Genomic DNA, 23,775 nt, shown 5'->3' with positions numbered 1-23,775 from the left:
GAAGTGTCATTATTCTTATTTTACAGATAAGGAAACTGAGGCTCAGAAATAACTTGTTTAGGGTCACATCACTTGTCAGTGGGAGAACACAGAGTCAAATCCAGATCTCTGTAATTCCAAAACCTGGGCTCATAACCATTATGATATACAACCCAGAGTGGCATTTGGAATCAGCCATGAAAAATGAGACTGACTATAGAATACACCTCCCTCCCACACCTTCCCCCACCTCACACTCCCTATCCTCCTTACTGTCCCATTGCTCTCCACAGCACTTTTTACCATCCGACATTCTATACAGTCATTTGTTTATGTGTTTATTGTCTACCTTCCCTTGTTAGCTAAGCTACATGAGAACAGGGACTTCATTTTGTTCACTACTGCTTCTCCAGCACCTGGGGCAAGGCTTGGCAATGGATATTTGTTGAATAAACGAATGAATAAATGAATGAATAACTTCTAGAGCTGTTGTAATAACATAATAATGTACTAATAATGCATTAACACAGGTATTAGTAATATATTAATGAACTGATTAATATAAAATGCTTAGCACATGGCCTAGCATATAGGAAGCACTCAATAAATGGTAGATACTTTTTAAAGAAATTGTCTCTGTCACATACAGAATGGGAGAAAGTGTTTTCAAACTACATATCAGACAAGGGGTTAATATCCAGAATACATAAGGAATTCAAACAACTCAAGAGTAAAATACCAATACTATACAGTAACAAAACAAATAATCCAATTAAAAAATGGGCAAAGGACCTGAATACACATTTCTCATAAGAAGACATACAAATGGCCAACAAGCACATGAAAAAATGCTCAAAATCACTAATCATCAGGGAAATGCAAATTAAAACCACAATAGGATATCATCTTGCCCCAGTTAGAATCGCTATTATCAATAAGACAGAAAATAACACATGCTGGCAACCATACAGAGAAAAGGGAACCCTCCTATATTGTTGATGGGAATGTAAATTGGTACAGCCATTGTGGAAAACGGAATGGAGTTTCCTCAGAGAATTAAAAGTATATCAACCTTACGATCCAGCTATCCCACTACTGGGTATATACCCAAAGGAAATGAAATCAATATATCAAAAAGACAGCTGCACTCTTATGTTCATTGCAATGCTATTCACAATAGCCAAGAGATGGAATCAACCTAAATGCACATCGATGGATGAATGGATTAAAAAACTGTGGTATATGTATACACAATGGAATACTATTCAGCTATAAAAAGAAATGATATCCAATTGTCCGCAACAACATGGATGGAACTGGAAACCATCATGTTAAGTGAAGTAAGTCAGGCACAGAATGACAAATACTAGATGATATCACTCACCTGTGGAATCTTAAAAAAAAAAGAAAAAAAGTGGTTCTCATAGAAGTGGAGAGTAGAATAATGGTTATCAGAGGCTGGGAGGGGAGAGGAGTAGGAGTGAGGGTGAAGGGGTGGACTAACAGGTACAAAATTATGCTGTCTACCCTAAGTGAATCATTGTGCAGGATATGCATGTATTGAAACGACACTGTACTCACAAAAATAAACATAAATTGGAAAAAAAAAAAGCAAAAAAATTCTCTCTCTCCAGGCTAACAAATTCTGGTGCCCCAAAGACTTCCTAATTACACATAGGATTTCATTAGAAATTTCACAGACTGCTGGACAAACAGGCTACCATCTCAGAACCTGAGAGCCTTGAGCAAGAAGAGACATGCCACCAGGATGCACAGGGTTCACTCCCTTTGAGTCCATAGTCTTGCTCAGCTGTCACTTTCTCGGTGAGGCCTTTCCTCACCACCCTTTCTATAATGACATCTCTCCCCCTATTGCTTATCTCCTACCTTATTTTTTTCTCCATAGCACTCACCATGTGATATAGTATGTATTTTATTTATTTGTTATTGTCTGTTTCCTCCCACTAGAATGTAATCTCCACAAGGGCTGGGATTTTGGTCTGTTGGGTTAGCTGCTATATCCTCATGAGTCTGAAACAGTCCCTGGAACATAATAGATGCTCCGTAAATATTTGTTGAATAAATGAGTGAATGAATGAAATTACTGTTAAGACTTTCTGTCTTGTGTTTCTCTTCATGCTGACCAGCAGAATCTTTTTATGTTTGGTTTGTTTTTGTTTTTTAAATAGTAGTTTATTTGACAGATAGTTCTTTAAACAAGAAGTTTCATATACAGAATAAGGCATTTAAAGACTCTCTGCTTTTGAAATTCTACTGGCAGAGGCCTCCTGAGGAAGCACCAGGATGGGCGAATATTTAATGTACCTTTAAGGGGCCTGACATCCAATCAGGAGGAGAGAGAGGCACAAGTGTGACAGAGCTGATTAAAAGGAATTCAAATGAACTGGAAAGACAATGAAACCTCTTTGGTAAAAGGTTTTAAGCCAGGAGGAAAGACATCCACTACCTCGGTTGTTTAAAGCCTGATGAAAATAGGGTATGGCTCAACTCTAGCCTGGGACCACCATTTTCATTATTGTTATTTTTGTTTACAGATATTCTACATCTGCCATCTGCAGATCTCACTGTGGCTGTCCCAGTGAAACTTCCACCTTAACTGGAAAAGCAGCTCAAAGCACATGTGCAGTGGACATGAGATGGTCACAAAGCCTGCTTGGGCAGCAAGGAAAGCAAAGCCATGATGAGACTTGCTCATCCACAAACTCTGGCATATTTGCAGAGCAAGGGCACAACACAGAGTCCCTGTCCCTGGAAAGTATTTTCTTAAACAAGAGGGAAACAAGAGAGTAAAGCATGAGGCCCAGTCTCCTAGCAATGATAGACATTTTAAACAAAACTATCCCTTTTCCCAAATGACAAAAGAGATCATAATTTTATCATTCTCAGAAACCTCTGGCCTTCCAGTTAGAGAAGAGTAAAAATTAGAGGTCATTTCTATGATTTTTTATTTACTTATTCATTCTCCCACCCACCAACCCCATCCACATTGGTTAATAAAAATAAGTTCTGAATTTGTAATCAGGAGACTTCCATTTTGGTCCTGACTCAATCGGGTACCAGTTGTGCAACCTCAGGCAAATTACTTAACTGCTCTGGTCCTCAGCTTCTCATCTAAACAATGAGAACTTTGGATTATGTTATCTCTAAGATCCTTTCCAGTAATAAAATACTCTAAGTCATCCATCTATTTTTTTTTTTTTTTAATGGACCTCAAGAGCTTGTTTGGAGATTCTAGCAGGGGAGTGCAGCTACTCGTATACCCTTGATCGAAGAATGGTCCTCTCCTCTATTGGGAAGGTCGTCCTCTTCGACCGAGTGCACAGTTTTGGGAGGGACACACATGGAGCAGTGAGGGAGGAAGGGACACCCGCCTAGACACCCAGATCAGCCAAATCAACCCTGGTGATCAATGGGGTGACAGATGTCACAGCCAGATCACCCTCACATCCATCCATTTTTTTTTTAATGCCACAGTTGCAGTCCACCTACTATTGCACATAACAAATCTGAAAATAACCATTCAAGGACAAAATATGAAGTGTAAAACTAAACACTCAAACCAGAAACTTCTGGACAAAGAAGACAAATTCTAAAGCCAACTCAAAAATAAATGAATAAATCTGAATTATCCCTGTAGAAAAATACAGTCTTTGGCTTTCCCATCAAGGAATCGTAGCCAAAGTTTGCTAGCAATTGGTTTGGGAACACTAAACATTACACCTATTACTTCTCCTTCAAACAGTCTAAAATATAATTCTGTTAACTGGTTCAAGTGATAGCCAATAGAAGATGGGGAAAGACAGATGGGAAAGAAAGTGAAGACAAGAGGGGGCTGGGAGACAGAAACACATGCGAAGGGTCTAACACTTAGAGGTTTCAATGAAGACCAACAGATCAGAGATTGGGATGATAATCATGAAGATTTCAGAGGTGAAGTCATTCCAAATGACCATAGGGGCCAAGAAATGGGAGTGAGCAGCGAAAGTTGAGTAGAAGAGAGGGTTGCTGGAGTTTAGGAGATCAAGGAACTGAGACGTTAAAGCGTTTTGGAGCTATCCATATGGACAGGGAAGATACTCAGGATGATGCTGACACTTGGTGAGTCTCCAATGAGTGAGGAAGTTGGCAGAAAGTAAAAACAAGGAAGGGGGCCTCTCAAGCAGTTGTGAATGGCTTGATTGTTAGATTTTTAAACAACTAAATTAACTAGATGTTTTACCAAGAATCCTACCAAGAATTAAAGAAATATTTGGTTTGCTATTTAGCATTTTTTAAATTTTTAAATAGACATAGAGAAAAATTACTTTTGAAAAGGATAATCTCCATTAGAGAAATTTTTTATTTGTCATAGCTTAAGCATCACACTTCAAAGCCAAAAAAGGATAGACTCTGTTGGCTCCTTAGCACTTAGAGAAATTGAACAGATGCATTTCTAAGTGGTCTCAAGGGAAGAAATAAAATAAAATATATCAATGTTCTCAAAGTGCTCCATGGGAAAAAAAAAAAAAGGCAATAGATTATTAATTGAAAACCCATTAACATAAAATTTTAAGTGTAAAGTGAAGTTCAGGAGAATGAATTTGCAATGTTTAATTTCCGTTATGTGGATAAATTCCAATTCTCCAAGTCAGGGTAGCATATCAGAAGAGGCAAATAAGAACTTTGGAATCTGTCAGATCTTGTTCCAGTTCTGGCTCAGCCATCAACTAGTGTGTCACTTTGAGAAGTTCTTTAATCTAAGTCTCAGTTTCCTCATATACAAAAGGAGATTAATCAAAGCTTCCTCCAAGTGTTTTGATGAGAAATAATTAATGTAGTAGGCACTCAATAAATTATAGCTATTAATATTCTCTTATATATCACAAAAGAAGTGAAATAACAACAATAACAATAACAGTACAAAATCAATGCTACTTCTCTACATAGAACGTGGATGGCCCACAAGAAGGGGATATCCTCGATTTTATATGTAGGCTACTCTTTCTCAAAACTGCCATTGTACTCCAGAGGCAGAGTACTGTGTGTGGTGAGGCTAAATGACTAAGCAGGCAAAAGAAAACCCTTATCACCAGTCAGATCACTAGAAACTAGGAATCAAGCTGTAGCCTTGGTCTGCCACTTACTAGCTATGTACTCTTAAGCAAATCACTTTGCCTCTCAAAGCCTCAGTTTCCTTTTCTGTAAATTGAGAACAACCCTTCACAAGGTTGTGAAGATCAAATGGATGTGAAAGGGCCTGGCCAACTATAAAAGCACTATGCAAATAAAAGATACTTTATATAAGTAAATTTCATTAAAGCAAGTTTCTGAAGGCAGCAACATCAGGAGGCAGCATAAAAAGGTGTAATGGTTGACAGTAAAAAACACTTTTTAGTCAGAATTCCTTGGGTTTAAACCCCAACTCTGGCAGTTGTAAGTTGTATAACTTTAACAAGTACTTACCTTGCTGAGCATGAGCTGCTTCAACTATATAAACAGGAATAATAACACTTTACTTATGTTTATTGCAAGAATTAAATAAAATATATGTAGAATATGTTGAACACTCTGGATTACAGTTAGTAATCAGGAAATAATAGCTATTATTTTCTATCAAGAACTTTCAAAAATTCATAGCCCTTGACACAGTAATTTCATACCTAATCACCTAAATATGGGAATAATCCAAAATAAGGAAAAAGCTTTGCACAAAGAAATTCTTCACAATGTTATTCATATTAGTTAAAAAAAGGTCCAAAGTTAGAATAATTAAGCATATTATGGCCTATCCACTAAATGAAATATTAAGCAATGGCTAAAATGATGTTTAAAAAGCATTTAGGGCTGGCCCGTGGCTCACTCGGGAGAGTGTGGTGCTGATAACACCAAGGCCGCGGGTTCGGATCCCTATATAGGGATGGCCGGTTAGCTCCCTTGGGAGAGCGTGGTGCTGACAACACCAAGTCAAGGATTAAGATCCCCTTACTGCTCATCATTAAAAAAAAAAAAGCATTCATAACAACTTGAGAAATGTTTATAAAATAACATTTTAGTACTAAAAGTGACAGTACAAAAAAAAATAATATTTAAGACGATCAAAAATCCACACTCCACACACAAAAAAAAAAGCTGGGAGGAAATTATCAGAATGTTAACAGTCATTATCTTTGGGTAGTGAAATGATGAATGAGTATTAATTACTTCCAATTGCTCTTCTGTATTTTCCAAAATTTCTAAATGACAAAAAAATATTTTATGGATAAAAAGTTTGTCTGTGGATAAATGTAAGTAAACATCATTGCATCAGCTTCCAGCAGATTTATTATTATGAGATCATATTATGAACTCATAATAAACAATTGACATATTCAAAAAGACATAATGAAAGAATAAAAAGAATCATAAGGGAATACTCTGAATAAGTATATGCTAACAAATTAAATAACTTAGATGAAATGGACAAATTCCTAAAAGAACACAAGCCATCAAAATGATTCAAGAAGAAATAGGAAATCTGAATAGATCTATAATAAGTAAAGAGATAGAATAAGTAATCAAAAAACTACGCACAAAAAAAATCCCATGCCCAGGTAGCTTCACTGATGAATTCTACCAAATGTTTAAAGAATTAATATCAATTCTTCACAAATTCTTCCAAAAAATGGAAAAGAAGGGAACACTTTCCAACTCATTCTGAGTCCAGTATTACTCTGATATCAAAACCAGAAAAAAAAAAAATCACAAGAAAAGGAAACTATAGACCAATCTTTCTTATGAATATAGATGGAAAATTCCTCTACAAAATACTAGCAAGCTGAATCCAACGATATATACAAAGCATTATACCAGGTGGGATTTATCCCAGGAATGCAAAGTTGGTTTAACATGTGAAATTCAATTAATATAATATGCCATATCATAAAATAAAGGACAAAAAGCACATGATAATCTCAATACATGCAGAAAAAGCATTTGATAAAATTAAACATCACTTTGTAATTAAAAAAACAATCAACAAACTAGGAACAGGAGCAAATGTCTTCAACCTGATAAAGACCATCTGTGAAAAAGCCACAGCTAATATCATACTTAATGGTGAATGACTGAATGCTTTCCCCCTAAGATCAGAAAAAAGACAAGGATGTCTACTTTCACATTTCTATTTAACATTCTAACGGAGATTCTTAGGACAATTAGGCAAGAAAATGAAATAAAAGGCATTGGAAAGGAAGAAGTAAACCTATCTCTATTTGCAGATAACATGATTTGTAAATAAAAATTCCAAAGGAATCCACTAAAAATCTATTATAGCTAACGAATGAACTCAGCAAGGTTTCAGGATATAAGGCCGGACACAAAAGGTCACATAATGTATGATTCCATTTACATAAAATGTCCAGAATGGATAAATACATAGAGACAGAATGCAGATTGTTGGTTGCCAGGGGCTGGGGGGAGAGGGAAATAGGGAGAAACTGCTTAATGGATAAGGGGCTTTACTTTGGAGTGATGGAAATGTTTTGGAACTAGATACGGATGGTGGTTGGACAACACTGTGCATGTACCAAATGCCACTGAATAGTTCACTTTATGACGTTAATTTTATGTTATATGAATTCTACCTCAATAAATTATTTGAAAAAGGAAGCAATCCAAAAATCTAAGCTAATACACCCATTTACATGCAGCATTTTAAAAGTTCAAGAATATTTCAAAAAGAGAGTGAATTTGCTTTTGCAAGTTGGGCTTGGACTTTTTTTTTTTTTTTTTTAACCTAAGAAATTTGGCTAAATTTAAAGAGCTATGAGTAATTCTAGATACAAAAAGATAATTACACTCTTCACTCTGCTGATAAATTACTACTATGGAATTAGTTCAGTTGGAGCTTTCGAAAGATTTACTTCATGACGTGCTTACAGATTTGAAAGAGTTAGTGCACCTCCCATGTCCCTTCCTACTTTCAGAGATTAGTTTGCTAATTCGTCAGCACAAATCAGCTAGGAGGGAGAACAATATCTGATTTCCAAAGGAAAACATCCCGCATTAATTAGTATAGAATACTCTGCATCCTAAACTCTTCACCTTAAGCCTGAGCAAACTTCCAAAACCAAGATGTAGAACAGAAACTGGGAAAATTATCTATAACCTAGATAACAAAGGAAGGAGTTCAGGGGCAAATTATTCATATAATTGTTCCAGCTTACTTATCTGTTTTTATTTTAATTTGCTTGTGCATGCTACATCCCTTAAACACTCAGTGGAGTTTCAACTAGATTCCAGTAGCCGTGAGAAAGAACCTCAGTACAAAGTAAGCAAAGTAAATATTTAAGCCTCTAATTATATGGGGGGGGGGCATGTCATCTATTTAGAAACAATACACTTTTTTTGGAAACAAATGATCTAGTATACCCCCATTCTCCCTAGAATATCTTAAAATCATGAGGCAAATCTCATGAAGTTCTGTGTTGAACAGATATAAAAAATAATGTGATCACCAAGTTATAAAATCTAATAAAAATTCAGTGATGCTACTAAATGTCACATAGGTATGGATATAGCTATTTATAAGAGTATTAAGGAAACAGATATAAATGACAGTGTCTTTCTTGTTCCCTGCCTCTAAGTTTTAAATTGAGATTTTATATTGGTACTTTTTCAACTGAAATTAAATCAAACATAAAATATCTCTTAGATAATACTTTACGGTACATCATAAATTCAAAGTTACATCTTCCTAAAGGTAGTTTCCCATGTTCCCCTAATATTTCACCTTCAGTTCAAGTGATGATGCCTTGTACAAAATCACACAGGGCAGCTCAAGAACCGTGGCAGTAAACAGGGAGAGGATGAATCCGACTCATTCGCCCCTTTTCATTCATAAACACAGGCATGTTCCCAGCACTCACCTGTCTCAGATTTCTTGTCTTTCATTGAAGAACTGCCACACCCCATGACTTTTATCTAAATCCTATGTGTTCGTGAATTCAACTTCTGATTCCAAGACAGAATGCGAAAAGTCACTCCCTTTACTCTGCGATGAGCCACCTTAGCTGATCCCTTTCGGTCATAGATACTAATGAGGAAGACACAGGAGGGAGGAGAGAAAACCGCCAGTTAATAACATGGTATCTAAGGGGGTGCTCGGCAGGAATCATTTTATGCTTCTCTGAATTGCTGTTCATCATGTGATATGGAAAGTGATCAGACATAATGTAATCCTGATTTATTTTCTAAAACACAGCAGCAGCTACAGAGCAGCTATAGATTGCTTTTCTGGTACACATAAATTATAGTTTCCACATGTCTAGGTCAGATCAAGCTCTGTATAAAATAAAGCATTAAAAATGAAAAGAAAAATTGAAATGTAAAAGTCTACAATTTTCTCATTGAAATATAGGGAATGGGATAGGGAGAAGCTGACGTAATTTAATTGTTTTAGTTTTAAGCTCAAAGTAATTAAATCTATCTGGGTTTTTATAAATACAAATTGGAGGCTGACTATGAGACAACAACATATTTAAACAACTGTCAAAATTCAAATCAAAGGGAGTTCTTTGACAATATTTCTCAGAATCAGTTCGGGATGCTTGTTTAAAAAAAAGGAGGCTCAAGACTTCCCCCGAAATTTAGGAGTCCTAATCTGTGAGAGCGTCCTTTTTAGAAAAGCTCTCCAGGCGTTGCTGAGGGCCCTCCAAAGTCTACCCTCATGCTCACTAGGCCTTCTGATGAGTTTGCACAATTGGCATGTCCATAACCACTTGATGGGAGTTTTCAACAAAATCCCTTTCTATATAGTATACCATTTCATCGCTTTTTGGGGTAATGTTTCCTTTATTTCGTGATGCTCCAAACCAGCCTCATCTAATATATTTGCATTTCTTGATGAGAACAAAGTCAGACAACAACTGATTCTGGACTCTATCTGACCTGTCTGTTTTTCCACTACTACACTAAAAGCTTCAGAATTTCAAGTCAACTAAAGAAAGGGAAAACTAAAAGAGTAAAATATTTAATCTATGGGAATATTTCTAAAACAATAACCTTAACAAACAGATTTTCTAATCAGAGCTTGGCCTGATTCTTTCATGTACTGAATTAATTAACCCTCCTAAACTGGGTTATTTCCAAATTTGATAGGCATTTCTTTCATGTCTTCCTTATCTACATCATGGATAAAGAATGTTAACAAGGTCAGGTCTAAGGGCAGAACAAGCCCTGTGGCATTCCACTCCAGACCACTCTCCAGGGTCATCACAGATCCATTACATTCACATATTCTGAGCGTACTTACATTTGTTCAGTTAGCTGGTAAATTCACCTATCATAACTGTCATCTTATTTATCTATGAGACATCCTGAGAAATTTTACTAAATATTTTAATAAAATTACAATATATGGCTTGATACCTTGACATTCCAGCCTACCCCAGCAAAAGAAGAAGAGGAGGAGGAGGAGGAGAAAAGGAAAGAAGAAAGAAAGGAAAGAAGGGAGGGAGAAAGAGAGAAAGGATTTCAGTTTAGCATGATTTTTAATAACAGAATCATAGAAGTTTAAAGGTTGGAAATACCTTTAAAATTACCTACTATTTACACAAAGTGCAAGGAAGTTAAAGCAACTTGCCTAGTGTCACAGAGACCCATGGTTGTCAAACTTTGCTGCAATTAGAATCATCTGGGGAGATTTTAAAATTCCCAACTCAGCCTGCACCTCATTAAATCAGAATTTAATCTGGGTTTTTCAACTTCAATTCTTTAAATCAGGGTTTTAAAAGTACTGATGCCCAAGTCCTACCCCCAGAGGTTCTGATGTAATTGGTATTGGGCGGGGGTTGGGCATCCATATTCTAATATGCGGCAAAGTTTGACAATCTCTAATAGGGACAATGTTTTAGTGAACCCACGATGATGCCTAGTGATCATCACAATTTCCTTGAAATGCTTTGAATCCATCTATTTGAAACCAAATTTTCCCAGAGGTCATGTCACGCTTACAAGTCTGTGGCTTCTGGCATCTACACTTTTCTCATTTTTGAAACTGAGATACAACTGATCTATCTCCATACTCAAGAATTTCTCGAAGGTCATCTTGAGTGCCTATGAGGACACATCTGCTGGTTCCTTCATCACCCTTTGAAGTAACTCATCTAGTCCTGGAGACATTCTTCACGTGCCTAGACTGGTGCTCTCTGACTTGAGTACTCATAAGACTTATAGAGGTGGGGGGAGATAAAAACATAGACTCCCAGACTTTAATGACAATACTCGGATTCAAAAAGTCCAAGGGCCTGGGAATTTACATGTAAAGTACACTCTTCAAGGGACTTTGACACAGGCAGTCCTCATATCTCAGTGTGAGAAACACTGCTCTCCAACAGTATCCACTTCTCTCTTGGGCTTTGCTTCATTCTTATGCTATTTTTTTCTACCCCTTTTTATGAATACATAAGAGGTGAGCATTGAGTTGGCCACGAACACTGACTGGACAAATGTTTGATAAATGCTAAATAAATGAATGAATAAACAAATAAATATTTCTAGGCCAGAGTTCTTTAAAAAAATTAACTGCTAAAAGTCATCATTAGTCCATTATTTTGTGCACAGATACATGCTATTCGATTATACAAAGTCTTTTATTGAACTAGAAAAATGAATTGTGCTTATACATCCATTTTTAAAGAAAATTTTAAAATCATGACAGAAAGGAATAATAATTGTTCTAGAAGTCTTTGGTTATTTACCAGAAAAAAATAATTGGCTATGAGAATTTTTACATTATTAAATAATTATTAAGATTTTTTTAAACAGTTTTTCTTTCTCGGTTAACAGATTTAAAAAAAAAAAAAATCAGTTCTTTTTAATTCTCACCAAAACACGAGCTGGTTAAGGCAAGGTGCCACTTACCACTCCCACACGCTGCCCAACCTAGACTTCAAGGTAGGGGGAGAAGCAAGTTTGTAAGGCAGTGTATGTGCCTTTGAGGACATCTCTGTCCTCATACACATACACATGTTTTATAGCCTGATGTCTGTGGCCTAAATATAATTAAGGGGTAAAGCTGATAAAAATGATTTAAGGATTTTCCATTACTTGATAAAACCTAAGCTTCTTCCATTCCCCACCCTCTGTCAGCATTAGAAAAGCACTTAGTGCACTAAAGAAGTCTCTGAAGAAGCAATTCCCTGGGGCCTGAAAGGGGTTCTCAGGCTCAAGAAGTGGGGGGCTTCTGCAGGGTTTACAAAGGCCTAAGGACGTCTAGTCAGTGACACAAACCACTGGGGTGGATTTTGGCAAGTGCTTGCCCAGTGCTGCTACTCCTTCCAAAACATACCAAGGATGGTTTGAAAGAGTAAATATAAAATAGTGAGTCATAACTGGCACTCATACTCTGCAAAAGGAAAAGCTTCTGCTAAAAGGTTTTTACTGTGCATGTGTGTTGGGGGGTGAGTGGAGAGAACTGGAGGATGGGAGTGTTTGAAGGTGTTTGGTTCTTTTCATCCTAACCATTTTTCATTTCCAAAGCTGAAAATGCAAGGAAAGAACAAAAGATGGCACTTGGAGCCAACCTAACCTCCACCACCAAGCACCTTCCAAGTGCTAGCCCAGCCTCTCCAAGTTGTTCTTATTCATTCTTAACACTATTTTATTTCAAAGTGCATCTCTGCCCAACTCCCACACCTTGGTTAAGCCACCCTAGCCATGATTCCACCTCTGGCATTCTAGATGTAAGTTGTGTAGTTCCCCATTCTAGAAACTCAGCTGTTCCTAGAGATGTTGGCTTTTGTGAGAAATTCCTACTCTAGCTCTGGCCCTGAGGAACTCAAATCTGGAACCCACAGTCATTCAATTGGCACCAAACCCCTACCCCTCCCCACCCCCACAGTGGGAGTTCAGTAGACGTCTAATTCTTTCCCCCCAGACTGTGTAGACACTAGCACGGCAGACAGATACCTTATCAGACTCACCTTACAGCATTCTCTTTGGTATTCATGGAAACAGAGGTTTTATAGCCTGATGTCTGTGGCCTAAATATAATTAAGGGGCATAGGGTGGGGTAGGAAGGCCATGCTAGAAAGGTTCCTTCCACTGCTATCTTTCCAGTAGAACACTGTAGCATTTGCTGTGTCTGGGGTCTTAAATGAATAAGGAGAGGTCTGCAAGACTAAACTGGTGATTCCTCCTGGGTCTCATCAAATGAAAGGATAAGAGAAGGGGAGAAACTATACTGACCACCAGAAGGTGTCTATGGGTACATCAGACATGATTGTAATCAAGGGGCAGCTTGGCCTGGTACCAGGTTTTCCAAAGTGTGTTTGAGGAAGAGTAGTTCTATAGGTTTATAATTCTAGAAATAAGACACAAAAAGGTCCCACTATCAGATAAGTTCAGGAGAGGTAGGGTTAAACAGGTCTCTTTATTGCAGGACTTCTCAGAGCCTTCAATATATTTATGCATCTGTGAATCTCTGAGAGCTGACCACTGTTTCCCAAAGAGCCTAGCAGGGGACCCATTTGAGGTAGAACATTTCAAGAACAACTATTGTTCCTAACTGCCTAACTCTGGCCCAGTGGAGCCTTGAGTTTAGAAGTCACACAAACCGGAATTTGAATTCTCAGTCATTAATTCCTCTGCCTCAGTTTTCTCATAAGAAAATAGGGATGATACCACATACCTTACTAACTTATACTGATGACTTAATGAGGAGCTCAGTGGTAGGAAAAAAACTAGCTTGAACGAAGAGCAACTCTTCTTAGCCAATGAGTTAAAGGGGCCATGCATAGGTAGGTACTCACTGTGTTTGCTCTCAAATCTCTTCCTCCAGAATGCTTTGTCTGGGGTCTCCCAGAGATTAAACTCCCTGGGTGCCTACAGGTTCTAGGATACTTGAAGACTCACAAACAAATGGGCTCTTTTCACCAAGAACTCTAAGATCTGAAAGAATTTTATACCAGTAGTAGTAGTAGTAGTAGTAGTAGTAGTACTAGCAGTAGTAGTAGTCGTCGTCGTCATAATAATAATAGCTAAAATCACTACTATTAAGGGACTACTATATAAAGCATGTGATAGGTGCTTTATATTTCTATTATTCCAGTTAATCTACACAGCAAACCTTCAGGGTAGTATCATCACCCCCACATTAAAGATGAAGAAACTGAGACACAGCTGATTAGTGGCAGAACTGAAGACTCACTGTTTAATCATTAAATAACAAAAATGTCTGTCCACAAAAAGGCTAGCTATGCCTTGGTTTCAGGATCCAATCTGACCAGTCTGTGTGAGAACTAAATCACTAAAGAAAACTCGAACATTACAAGGAATTCTGTTTCTATTTCTTACAGATAGATGGAAACCCTGTGGTCCTCTAGGATTCTAAGAGGCCAAGGGAGCTAAAGGAAAATTTCTAAATATGAAGTTGTGTAGTGGAGTTTGGGGAATACCATATGAAAGACCTAGAAGGGTTTCTCAAGGTATCCTTTCCTTCATTTTCTGGCTCTCACCCAAGTGACCACAGAACTTTTCCAAATAACAAGTTTATCTGAAATAGGCCACAGTCTTTCAGATTGCAAAGTCATCTGTACACCTTCTTAAAATGATGACAACTGATTTATAACCAGCATCTCTGAGAAAAATTATTCTGAGAAATTACACAGCAATAAAATTTACTCCAAGGAGTGCATGTTCCCTGTTTCATTGCCACACAATATATGTTTACAATGTAGAATTCTGCTTGTCCCAAATGCCTAAGAACAAACAAACATATTACCTGTTTCTTCTGCTTGGACAATGCAGAGGTTTTTCCTCACACCAGGTGCTTCGAGAGAAACAAAGATGAGAAAAAACCTTCCCTATGAGGGAATGCAGAGGTCTGAAAGAAAAGAGGTAGAATTCCAGCTCTCCCTGGAGCTCCACCCAACCCTACCCTCCCCCTGCCCCATACATACACATGCACACAGCTCACATGTCTGCAGGAAAAGCTCTTGCTTAAATAAATAAATAAATACACGTACACAAACATACATAAAGAAATAACTAGAACTAGAACAGGGCCAGGCTGCTTTGCCTTTCAGGCTGGCAGGAGAGCCCAGAGCCACAGATCTAGGAGAGACCAAGCTGGCTGTGAGCCGCAGCTGTCTGCCCCAACCCTGCTCTGTGTCTGGCCTGGAGATAAAAGGATGTGCTCAAGTAATGGGCTGCAAAGTCAGTGGTCACATGACTGCTTCCTAGGGGACCAGGCTCTGTACAGGCCAGACCTGGCTGCTATTTGCATAAATAATCTACATCAGTACAAAGCAGAAAAGAGAATTTCCATAAATAAGGGCAGAAAAGCATTCTTTAGATCAACTGAGGATAATTTTTAGAAAACACTACAGTAACCTGAGTACAATGAAGAGAAGGTAGTGGGAAAACTAAACATTGCTCCTTAGGACTGGAAAGGGATGGGTTTAAGGGAGCAGTCGTTGGGTGCAGTGCTATAAACTAATTCATGTGATATTTGTATTCCACCAGGTGTTCAATTAGCTCCTTGTTAGAGAACCTGTGTGTGAAAGGGAGAGTCACCTCTCCTCATTAGCAGAAAGGAAAAGGAAAGTTGATCTGTAATTTTGCTGAGTTTCAGAAGAAAGAGGAGGAAGGCACATTTGGAAACCCAAAGTGCCAACGTCAGTAATGGATGCCAGCAGCCACAATTCTCCTATCTTTCAAGGCAACCCAAGGGTTGTCTTTCTTCCAGAGTCTCATGCTGACTGTAGCTGCACTGGCAGCAATTTTTCTCCCAAACTCTTCCTAGCTGGTTACACAGCATGTCTTCAAGTTTGTTGTCCTTAGGCTTCACCAACTAGGATTTAAAGCACTCCAGCCATAGCCATTTCATAATCACACCCAAACTGCTCTTTAGCCCAATTCCTTTCTGCAATTGATAGCCACAGGAGATTTAGTAAAGTGGCTACCTAGTTTGCTATTTAATCTAATGGCGTCACTTCAAAAACAACTGGAAAGTCAGCTTTGGGCTTCTGTATTCCTATTAGCATATTGAATATTATCAGAGGGCCTCATTGTGAGGCAATACAACCGTACAGGTTTCCATGGCTGAAACACCAAGACTAAGACCTGATGAGCCTGTCACACACATTGTAAATGATAGCATAATTACCCAGGCTCCTGAAAAAATAGTGGACAATGTAGCTATATGGCTGGCTTTCCTGGCCAAATGCCTATTCAATCCACAGCGTTTAAATGATAGCTATGTCTACATACAGTTGTTCACATGTCACCTCCTCTGTGTGAAGCCTTCCCTGAATCACCAAAAGGGAATTAGTCACTCTGTCTTCTGGCTCTCAAGGCCATGTGTGTGTCCAATTATAGAGCTTCCCAAAGTATGCTGTAAATTGCCTCCTTACATGTGAACTCCTAAAGGGAAAGAACCCACGTCATTCCTTCCTCTTGGCATCCCCAGCACTGAATGCATAAAATGTACTCACCAAATATATTTGTTTAATCACAGAAAGAAAGGAAAGGAGGGGGGGAAAAACTCATGCTTTAGGTGGCTATTTTAATGGCCAGCCTCTGGACCATGCACTGGATTGGCTGTGCCCTTTATGTGATTTGTTTAAAACTTAGAATTTGCTTTAAATGAACAACTTCACTGTATTTTTCTATTGTACAAAGGATACTGAAATGAACATTACAAGGAATCCTACAATCAGCCTCCAATTGTTAAATGAACCAACACTGATGTATGTGAATAAATCACAATAATGATAATAACATTTATGGAGCACTTACCATGTTCTAGGCACTTATTAATTTTACACGTGTTGATCTTATTTAATCCACACACCATTCTAAGAAGTCTATATTATTATAATCCATATTTACACATTAGGAAAACAGCAAATGAGGGGCAGAGCTGGGATCTTAACCCAGGCACATTGACTCTAGAACCCCTACCCCTATTTCTAATCATTACACTATACTCCCTGGGTCAGCACCTTGTGTGTTTGCAAAATTCAGTTTTCAGCCTCTTCTCAGTTGCTCTCTGGCTTTCCTTCAGCTGAGCAGGGATGTGGTCTCCTAGCCTGAAAAAAAGAAAAAAATAATGGGCAAAGTAATGTTAACAGTTCAAAAGCTACTCATTAACAGATTTATACACCTAACAGTTAAGGTGGATCAATTTATTTCTCGATGGGCATATTATCGTATGAAAACAGCCAATAGGAAAAGTGAGAGATCGGTTTACCCCCGGAGAAAGGCCATGGCAATACCAAATCATCCTTAATTAAGATGCCTCGAGCTCTTCCATTCAATTCAACAAATGTTTATTGAGCACCTCCTATGTGGCGGACACTGTGCTGAAGGACAGGAACACAAATGGTGAACAAAATACACATGATTGGGTGGGGCAAACACGTAGGTACATAAGAAATTACAATAAAATTACAAATTGAAATCTGTCTCCCCTATTAAAATACAAGCTCCAGGTACATATAACAGTGCCCAGGCACATAAATATCTACTACATGAATAAACAAAAGCAATATAGTATGATAAAATCTTTAATAGGACAGATAAAGGACACTATGGGGGCACAAAGAAAGAGCCCTGTCATAGAAAGGGGGAAGAGAGAAGGCTTTCTAGAAGGGATGTACAGGCTGAGGCCTGACAACTGAGCAGGCATTGGCCAGAAGAAAAAAGTAGGAGAAAAGGGTGTTCTCATAGATATACCTGTTCTACAGTACTTAACAAGGATGTGAAATGGGAGAGGGGAACCAGGCCAGTAGAGAAAGGTACCAATCTGTCAAGATTAAAAAATGGCTGCCCTCTCCAGCTCTTCGGGTGGACTTACTCTTTCTTGGTTGCCTCCCCTTCCTTTCTCACTTCCCCACTTTCCTACTGGCTTTGCCTTCACCTTCCAAATACACTTCTTGCTCTCAAATGCTTGTCTCAGGGTCTGCTTCTAAGGGAACCCAAACCATGACACGTAGTTAGTCCATGGCAAACTATGGAAAAACAGAGGGGATCAGAGCAGGCTGGCTATCATGCAAGGGAGAAAGAGGACATCGTAGGCAAACCTCTCCTATTTCACAAGCTTCCTAGAGCTGGCCATAGTTCCAATTTCTGCCAAGGCAAAGTAATTCTAACGGGCAGCTCCTATTATTAATCATGACACACCCTGAGGAGTATGCTAGGATCTAGGCAAAGCAGCTGGATTGAGGAGTAGACTAAAATAACAGCAACATGCACAGATCTGTTTGGTGGTGGGTACTTAAGGCGTCCATCCACTTCTGGCTCCTGATACCTCAATGCCAGATAGTACCAAAGCAGGGGAGCTCGGGTGGGGCTGGCCTCCCAGCTCTGGCAACTCTCAGGTAGCCTTCTGGTGCTGGGGCCAATAGTAAGCAATCATATCCAATTATCACTTCCTAATCCCTAGTAGTCTCCAAAATTGGGATTCCTGGCCCACAGCAGATGTGCAGAGATCCACTGGAGAGCAGAAAACAAACATTAAAACTCATATTTTTATCTATTTTCTTATTTTTGCTAACTTTTCTATTTCCATGTATATTTGATCATGTACATAACAGATGAGTTCAGTAGTACTAGTTGCAAATAAATAAATATGCCTGTATCAAGGATCCATTCTCAAAAAGCTTTTACCATGAGGGATTCATGATCAAAAAAATTCAAGGAATCCTGATTTAAGGGGCCTGCTCCCTTTTAAAGAGAGGAAAGGAATACTAAGTAATTTTACATTTAAATAAAGAGAAAAGATTAAGCATATTTCCAAGGGTGAGTTCTGGGTATTGAAATACCACATTAAATCAAAGAAAAAAGAGACCAGATTTGGCAAGTCATTAAGAAGTCATTATAAGAAATCAAAGGTGGGTTATGAGCCACTATCAAGTGTCATTAAGGTCAGTACTGGCCAGATGTGTCTGTTGGGATCACTGGTCAGCAACCCCAATGACAGGCTGAAAGAGCTGTCATATGCTGAGGTGTGGTAGTTCAGCTTTGAAAAGGCTCCACCTTAGATGTAAAAGTTGGACTTTCCTTAGTTTTGATTAATAAACAGAAGATTAGTAGATATCAGGGCTTAAATTTTGACCACTGCTTAATCTAACCCTAGATTGGTCCTAGATGGCTTGAGTTTAAAAGGTCTCCTTAAATTAACCTTGAATGTTCATAAATCAAATCAAAACCTTCATAGTTTTCTCCATTTTATCTATTTTCTTATTCTTGCTAACTTTTCTATTTCCATGTATATTTGATCATGTACATAATAGATGAGTTCAGTAGTATTAGTTGTAAATAAATAAATATGCCCATATCAAGGGTCCATTCTCTGGGTAAGATGGAGAAAGGACATTCTACCCACTCTACTTTGTCTCTCCCATGGAATGAACACATGAACAGAATCCAATCAGCAGCTATTTGAGGACTATCGCAGGCAGGCTCTAAGATGCTCCAATGATCCCTGCCTCCTGGTCAGTTCATGCCCTTGTGTAATACCCTCCCCCTGAATGTGAGCTGGACCAAGTGACTTGTTTCTAATTAACAGAACATGGCAACAGCGTCGGGATGTCAGTTCTGTAACTAGGTTATAAAAGACTGTGACTTTTGGTCTTACTAGCAGACTCTATCACCTTCGCAGCTTGAATGCTTTCAATGAAGTAAGCAGCCATATTGAAGAGGGCCATGTGACAAAGGACTGGGAGAAGTCCCTGACCAAAAGCCAGCAAGAAACTAAGGCCCTCAGTCAAATAGGCCACAAGGAACTGAATTCTGCCAACAACCACATGAGCTTGGAAGTGGATCCCTCCCCAGTCAAGCCTTCAGATGACTGCAGCCCAGTCAACACCTCGATTGCAGAAGCTCATCACAGATCCTGAAGTAGAGGGCACAGGTAAGCCTTGCCCAGGTTCCTGCCCCACAGAAACTGTGAAATCATAAATGTGTGTTGTTTTAAGCCACTATATTTTTTTATAATTTGTTACACAGCAATAAATAAGTAACATGAGGACTCTGAAAAGTAAATGGTAGAAGGCAGATTATGGAAACAGATGGGAATTTGAAGCGTCACTGATGTGGCAGTGAGTTTAACTTATTTTTTCCCCTGCAGTTCCCCCAGACTGGATTCAAGGAAGCAGAAATTCAAATTAAAACTGCAATGAGATACCACTATACACCTATTAGTATGGTTAAATCTTTTTAAAAAATACAAACAATACCCAGTGCTGGTTAGAATCCGGAGCAACTAGAACTCTAATACTTTGCTGGTAGTAATGTAAAGTAGTACAGCCACTCTGAAAAAGAGTTTGGTAGTTTCTTATAAAGTTGAACATACATGTATCATATGATAGCAATTCTACTCCTGGTTAGTTGCTCTAGAGAAATAGAAATTTTCTATTTACACAAAAACCTATGTACACATTCATACAGTCAAATACTAAAAACAGCCCAAATGTCCTTTGGTGGGTGAATGAATTACACAAACTGTGGGATATCCATACAGTGAAATACTACTTAGCAATTAAAAGGACTGAACTGTTGATACACGCAACCTGGATGGATCTCAAAGGCATTATGCTGAGTGAAAGAAGCCAAGCTTAAAAGGTGACAGACATTTATATGACATTCTCAAAAAGACAAAACTTAGTGACAGAGAACTGATTAGTGGCTGCCAGGGGTTTATGGGTGGGAGAGGGCGAGTGACTACAAAGAGCTAGCAGGAGGGAGTTTTGGGGGGCAATGTTCTGTATCCTGATTATGGTGGTGGTTACACTAATCTATCCATGTGTTAAAATTCACAGAACCATACTACAACAAGTCAATTGCATTATATGCTAATTTAAAAATACATTTTTTTAAAAACTTCACAGAGCTGACTCTGGTTTAGCGCCTTTGGGTCTATAGATACTAGAGTCCTGAGAGGCTGACCTTGACTGCCCAGGCCTTCTAAATTGCAGCCAGAAGCAGTATCTTCTGCTGTCAACCCAGAAAACACTTGCCCCTCCCTCTGACTTCTCTTTTAGTTTTCTTTCCATGGGGAAAACTCAAAAACACCGAGATTCCAGTCAGAAGGTACAGCCCATCCATTCTTTACTCAACAAATCCTTGCTGAGCACATTCCAGTTTGGAGGCAGGGAGACAATGATGAATAAATTATGATGCATTCCCCTACCAGGTTCACAGTATAATGAGGGACACAGGCATACATACAAACAATTTCAAGACAGGAGGTGTAGGCACAGAGATATGCCCACGTACTACTGGGAAAACCAGGAAATGTTTCCAAGAGCATAAAAGGTGGGGCATTCCAGAAAACATGGGAGCATTTTATGTTTGAGTAATGTTTTTTGAGATTAGGGGATAGTAGGTGTATAGAGTGGAGGTTGGAGACATTAAACTGGGAAGGTAGATTGGTACCAACTGAGAGCATTCTTACAAATCACAACAAAGAATTTGGACTTTAACCTATCAGTCAGAGATTGTAATTTCAAATGCTTAATGGGTCTGAGCAGATAATATAAATGAATAAAGCAGCCTGAGTGGAAAGCACAGGACACTGTAGAGAGTTTTTGTCTAAATGAGGCAGCTGATGCTTACTGATAGCTCCATCTCAAGCTGGCATCCAGAAATCCTGGCCCAGTGTTGCCCAACCTAAGAGAAGCTGAACATACTTTTATGTAGGATCTCTCTATTTTTAAATGTTAGCACAAGTGTATTTCAGCAAATTTAAGATGCCATCAGTTACAGGGTGCATTATTATGTTATGTACCAGTAAGAAAGAAAACCACCACCAATCAAACTATGGCACTCTATCAATTTTAAGATACATCCCAATATCAGAGATTCTAAAATGAGAAAAAATGTACATCTCAGAATCAATGAAATACAGTAATTCTCTTTTTCTCAAAACACTGTATAGACTGCGTTGGTTCAGTTTGAGGCTGTCAGATTGCAAACCCTGTTTAAGTTAAGGGGAGCCTGAGGGTAATCTGATTAGATTCAAACTGTAGGAAGATCACACTGGGGATCAGATGGTGATGAATCTGGGGAAAGTCAACAGTAGTTAGACCAATGACGAGGCTCCTGCAATAATACAGAAGATAGCTGGTAAGGGCTGAATTAAAGCTGTGGCAGTGGGGATGGAGAGAAGGGAGGGACCAAATGTAAAAGAGTTTTATGTAATAAACCCAACAGGTCTCAGACTGGGTATGGGGAGTGAGGGAGACAGGGGCATCAAGGAGGATTCCAAGGTTTCCAGTTTGGAAGAAAAGATGGAGTCATCATTTATTCAACAATACTTACTCGGTGTCTACCATGTGCTAAGCACTATGCTAGGTGCTGGGGATACAAGGTGGACAAGACAGACATGGTCCCTGCCTTCTTATGATTTACAGTTTAGGAAGGATGCCATTAATTCTAATAGGGTATTAAAGAGTATGAGAGTCAGACACAAAGGGGATAGGCATATTTATGGCAGAGAAAAGTAATGGGTTCAGTTAGGGGTGTGCTAAATCTGAGTGCTCATGAGATCTCAGTGTTGAAATGTCCCATAGGCAGTAGAAACCTGGGTTTAGAGCCCAGGAAATAATTCAGGACTGGAGAGTAAGATTCGGGAGGTCATCAGGTTACTGACAATAGCTGAAGTGATTAGAAAAGATAAAATGGCCAGGGAAAGCTTATCGAGTAAGAAGGCTATAGGGGCAAAAGCAGAACACTGGAGAATAGAGACACTGAAGAGAAGAGTAAGGAGCAAACAAGGAGGCTGAAGAGGACACGATGTGGAAAGTAAGAAGCCAGGGAGAGAGGGAATCTGTAAACCAAGGGAGACTTGGACTACCATATAATCCACATATACTTTTACCAATAATTACCACATAGAAGTAATTTACCTGGGCAATGTACAGTTCAGATTTTCAGAGTTATGGGTGTTTTGCGTGAATTCCAAATAGGCTTATGAGAACTGCTTCTAATTTAGGGAGCTCTGATGTTTTTAAATATTGCCACAATCTGTTCTTTTATCTTGTATGTGCTTGCGTTTTGCATGTACCTCAGTTTGACATCTAGCATGAGTCAGTGGCAGAGCAATGGTAATTCCTTATTTCTTCTTACATCCCTTCTGCAGGAGCTATAATCTGCCATTCCAAGACAAAAGTAAAACAAAGAATATACGTTTATATAACTCCCTTTCATGTCAAAGCACTGAGAATTGGACAAAACTGATCTAGGCACAGACAATGGAGCTGTGTTACAAGACCATCATGAGGTTCTCAGCCCAGAGCTCTGTAACAGGTGAGCCTGTGATGTGATTAGATGCTCTGGTCCTTTGGACTTGCTCAGAAAGGCCCTCAGAGATCTCTATTTTATAGGAGAGGAAGCCAGGCCTAGAGATGTTAGGTGGCCTCCCCAAAGTCACAGTCTTGTGACTCAGTGGCCTATACTCTTTCCACTACATCAAGGTGACCTGATTCCACCCTATAAATATAATATACAGTCATATGTCACATAACAACATTTCAGCCCACGACAGAGTACATATATGATGGTGGTCAGAGCCATGGGCTGTAGCCTAGGTGTGTAGTAGGCTATACCATCTAGGTTTGTGTTAAGTACACTCTGATGTTTGCACAAAAATGAAATTGCCTAACACATTTCTCAGAACATATTCCCATCATTAAGTGACACATGACTGTATATTAAAGTATGATAAACTTCATACATAAAACATAAAGTCTACAAGAGTTGGGCCAAACAACTAAACCAACAAAGGAAGCAGGTTAACTTTCAATAATATGG

The 23,775-nt window shown here is 38.7% G+C and overlaps 1 protein-coding gene across 4 annotated transcripts in view; it reads right to left on the bottom strand.

Moving 5' to 3' along the window:
* PPEF1 (protein phosphatase with EF-hand domain 1) overlaps positions 1-23,775 on the bottom strand; it is a 124,937-nt gene that overhangs the window by 86,777 nt on the left and 14,385 nt on the right. For 3 of the 4 annotated variants that reach the window (XM_063083376.1, XM_063083375.1, XM_063083373.1), the window contains exons 2-4: positions 16,965-17,051; positions 14,741-14,842; positions 8,886-9,052 (exon numbers count right to left, since the gene is read on the bottom strand). In XM_063083376.1, the coding sequence (XP_062939446.1) occupies positions 8,886-8,931 (46 nt within the window). In that variant the 5' untranslated portion in view covers positions 8,932-9,052; positions 14,741-14,842; positions 16,965-17,051. Of the gene's footprint in view, positions 1-8,885; positions 9,053-14,740; positions 14,843-16,964; positions 17,052-17,818; positions 17,927-23,775 lie in introns of those variants that run through there. The other variant, XM_063083374.1, reaches the window with a different exon arrangement.

This window comes from Cynocephalus volans, chromosome X (assembly GCF_027409185.1).
Source record: "Cynocephalus volans isolate mCynVol1 chromosome X, mCynVol1.pri, whole genome shotgun sequence".
NCBI lineage: Eukaryota > Metazoa > Chordata > Mammalia > Dermoptera > Cynocephalidae > Cynocephalus > Cynocephalus volans.
This window is presented reverse-complemented; position numbering and strand designations above follow the sequence as displayed.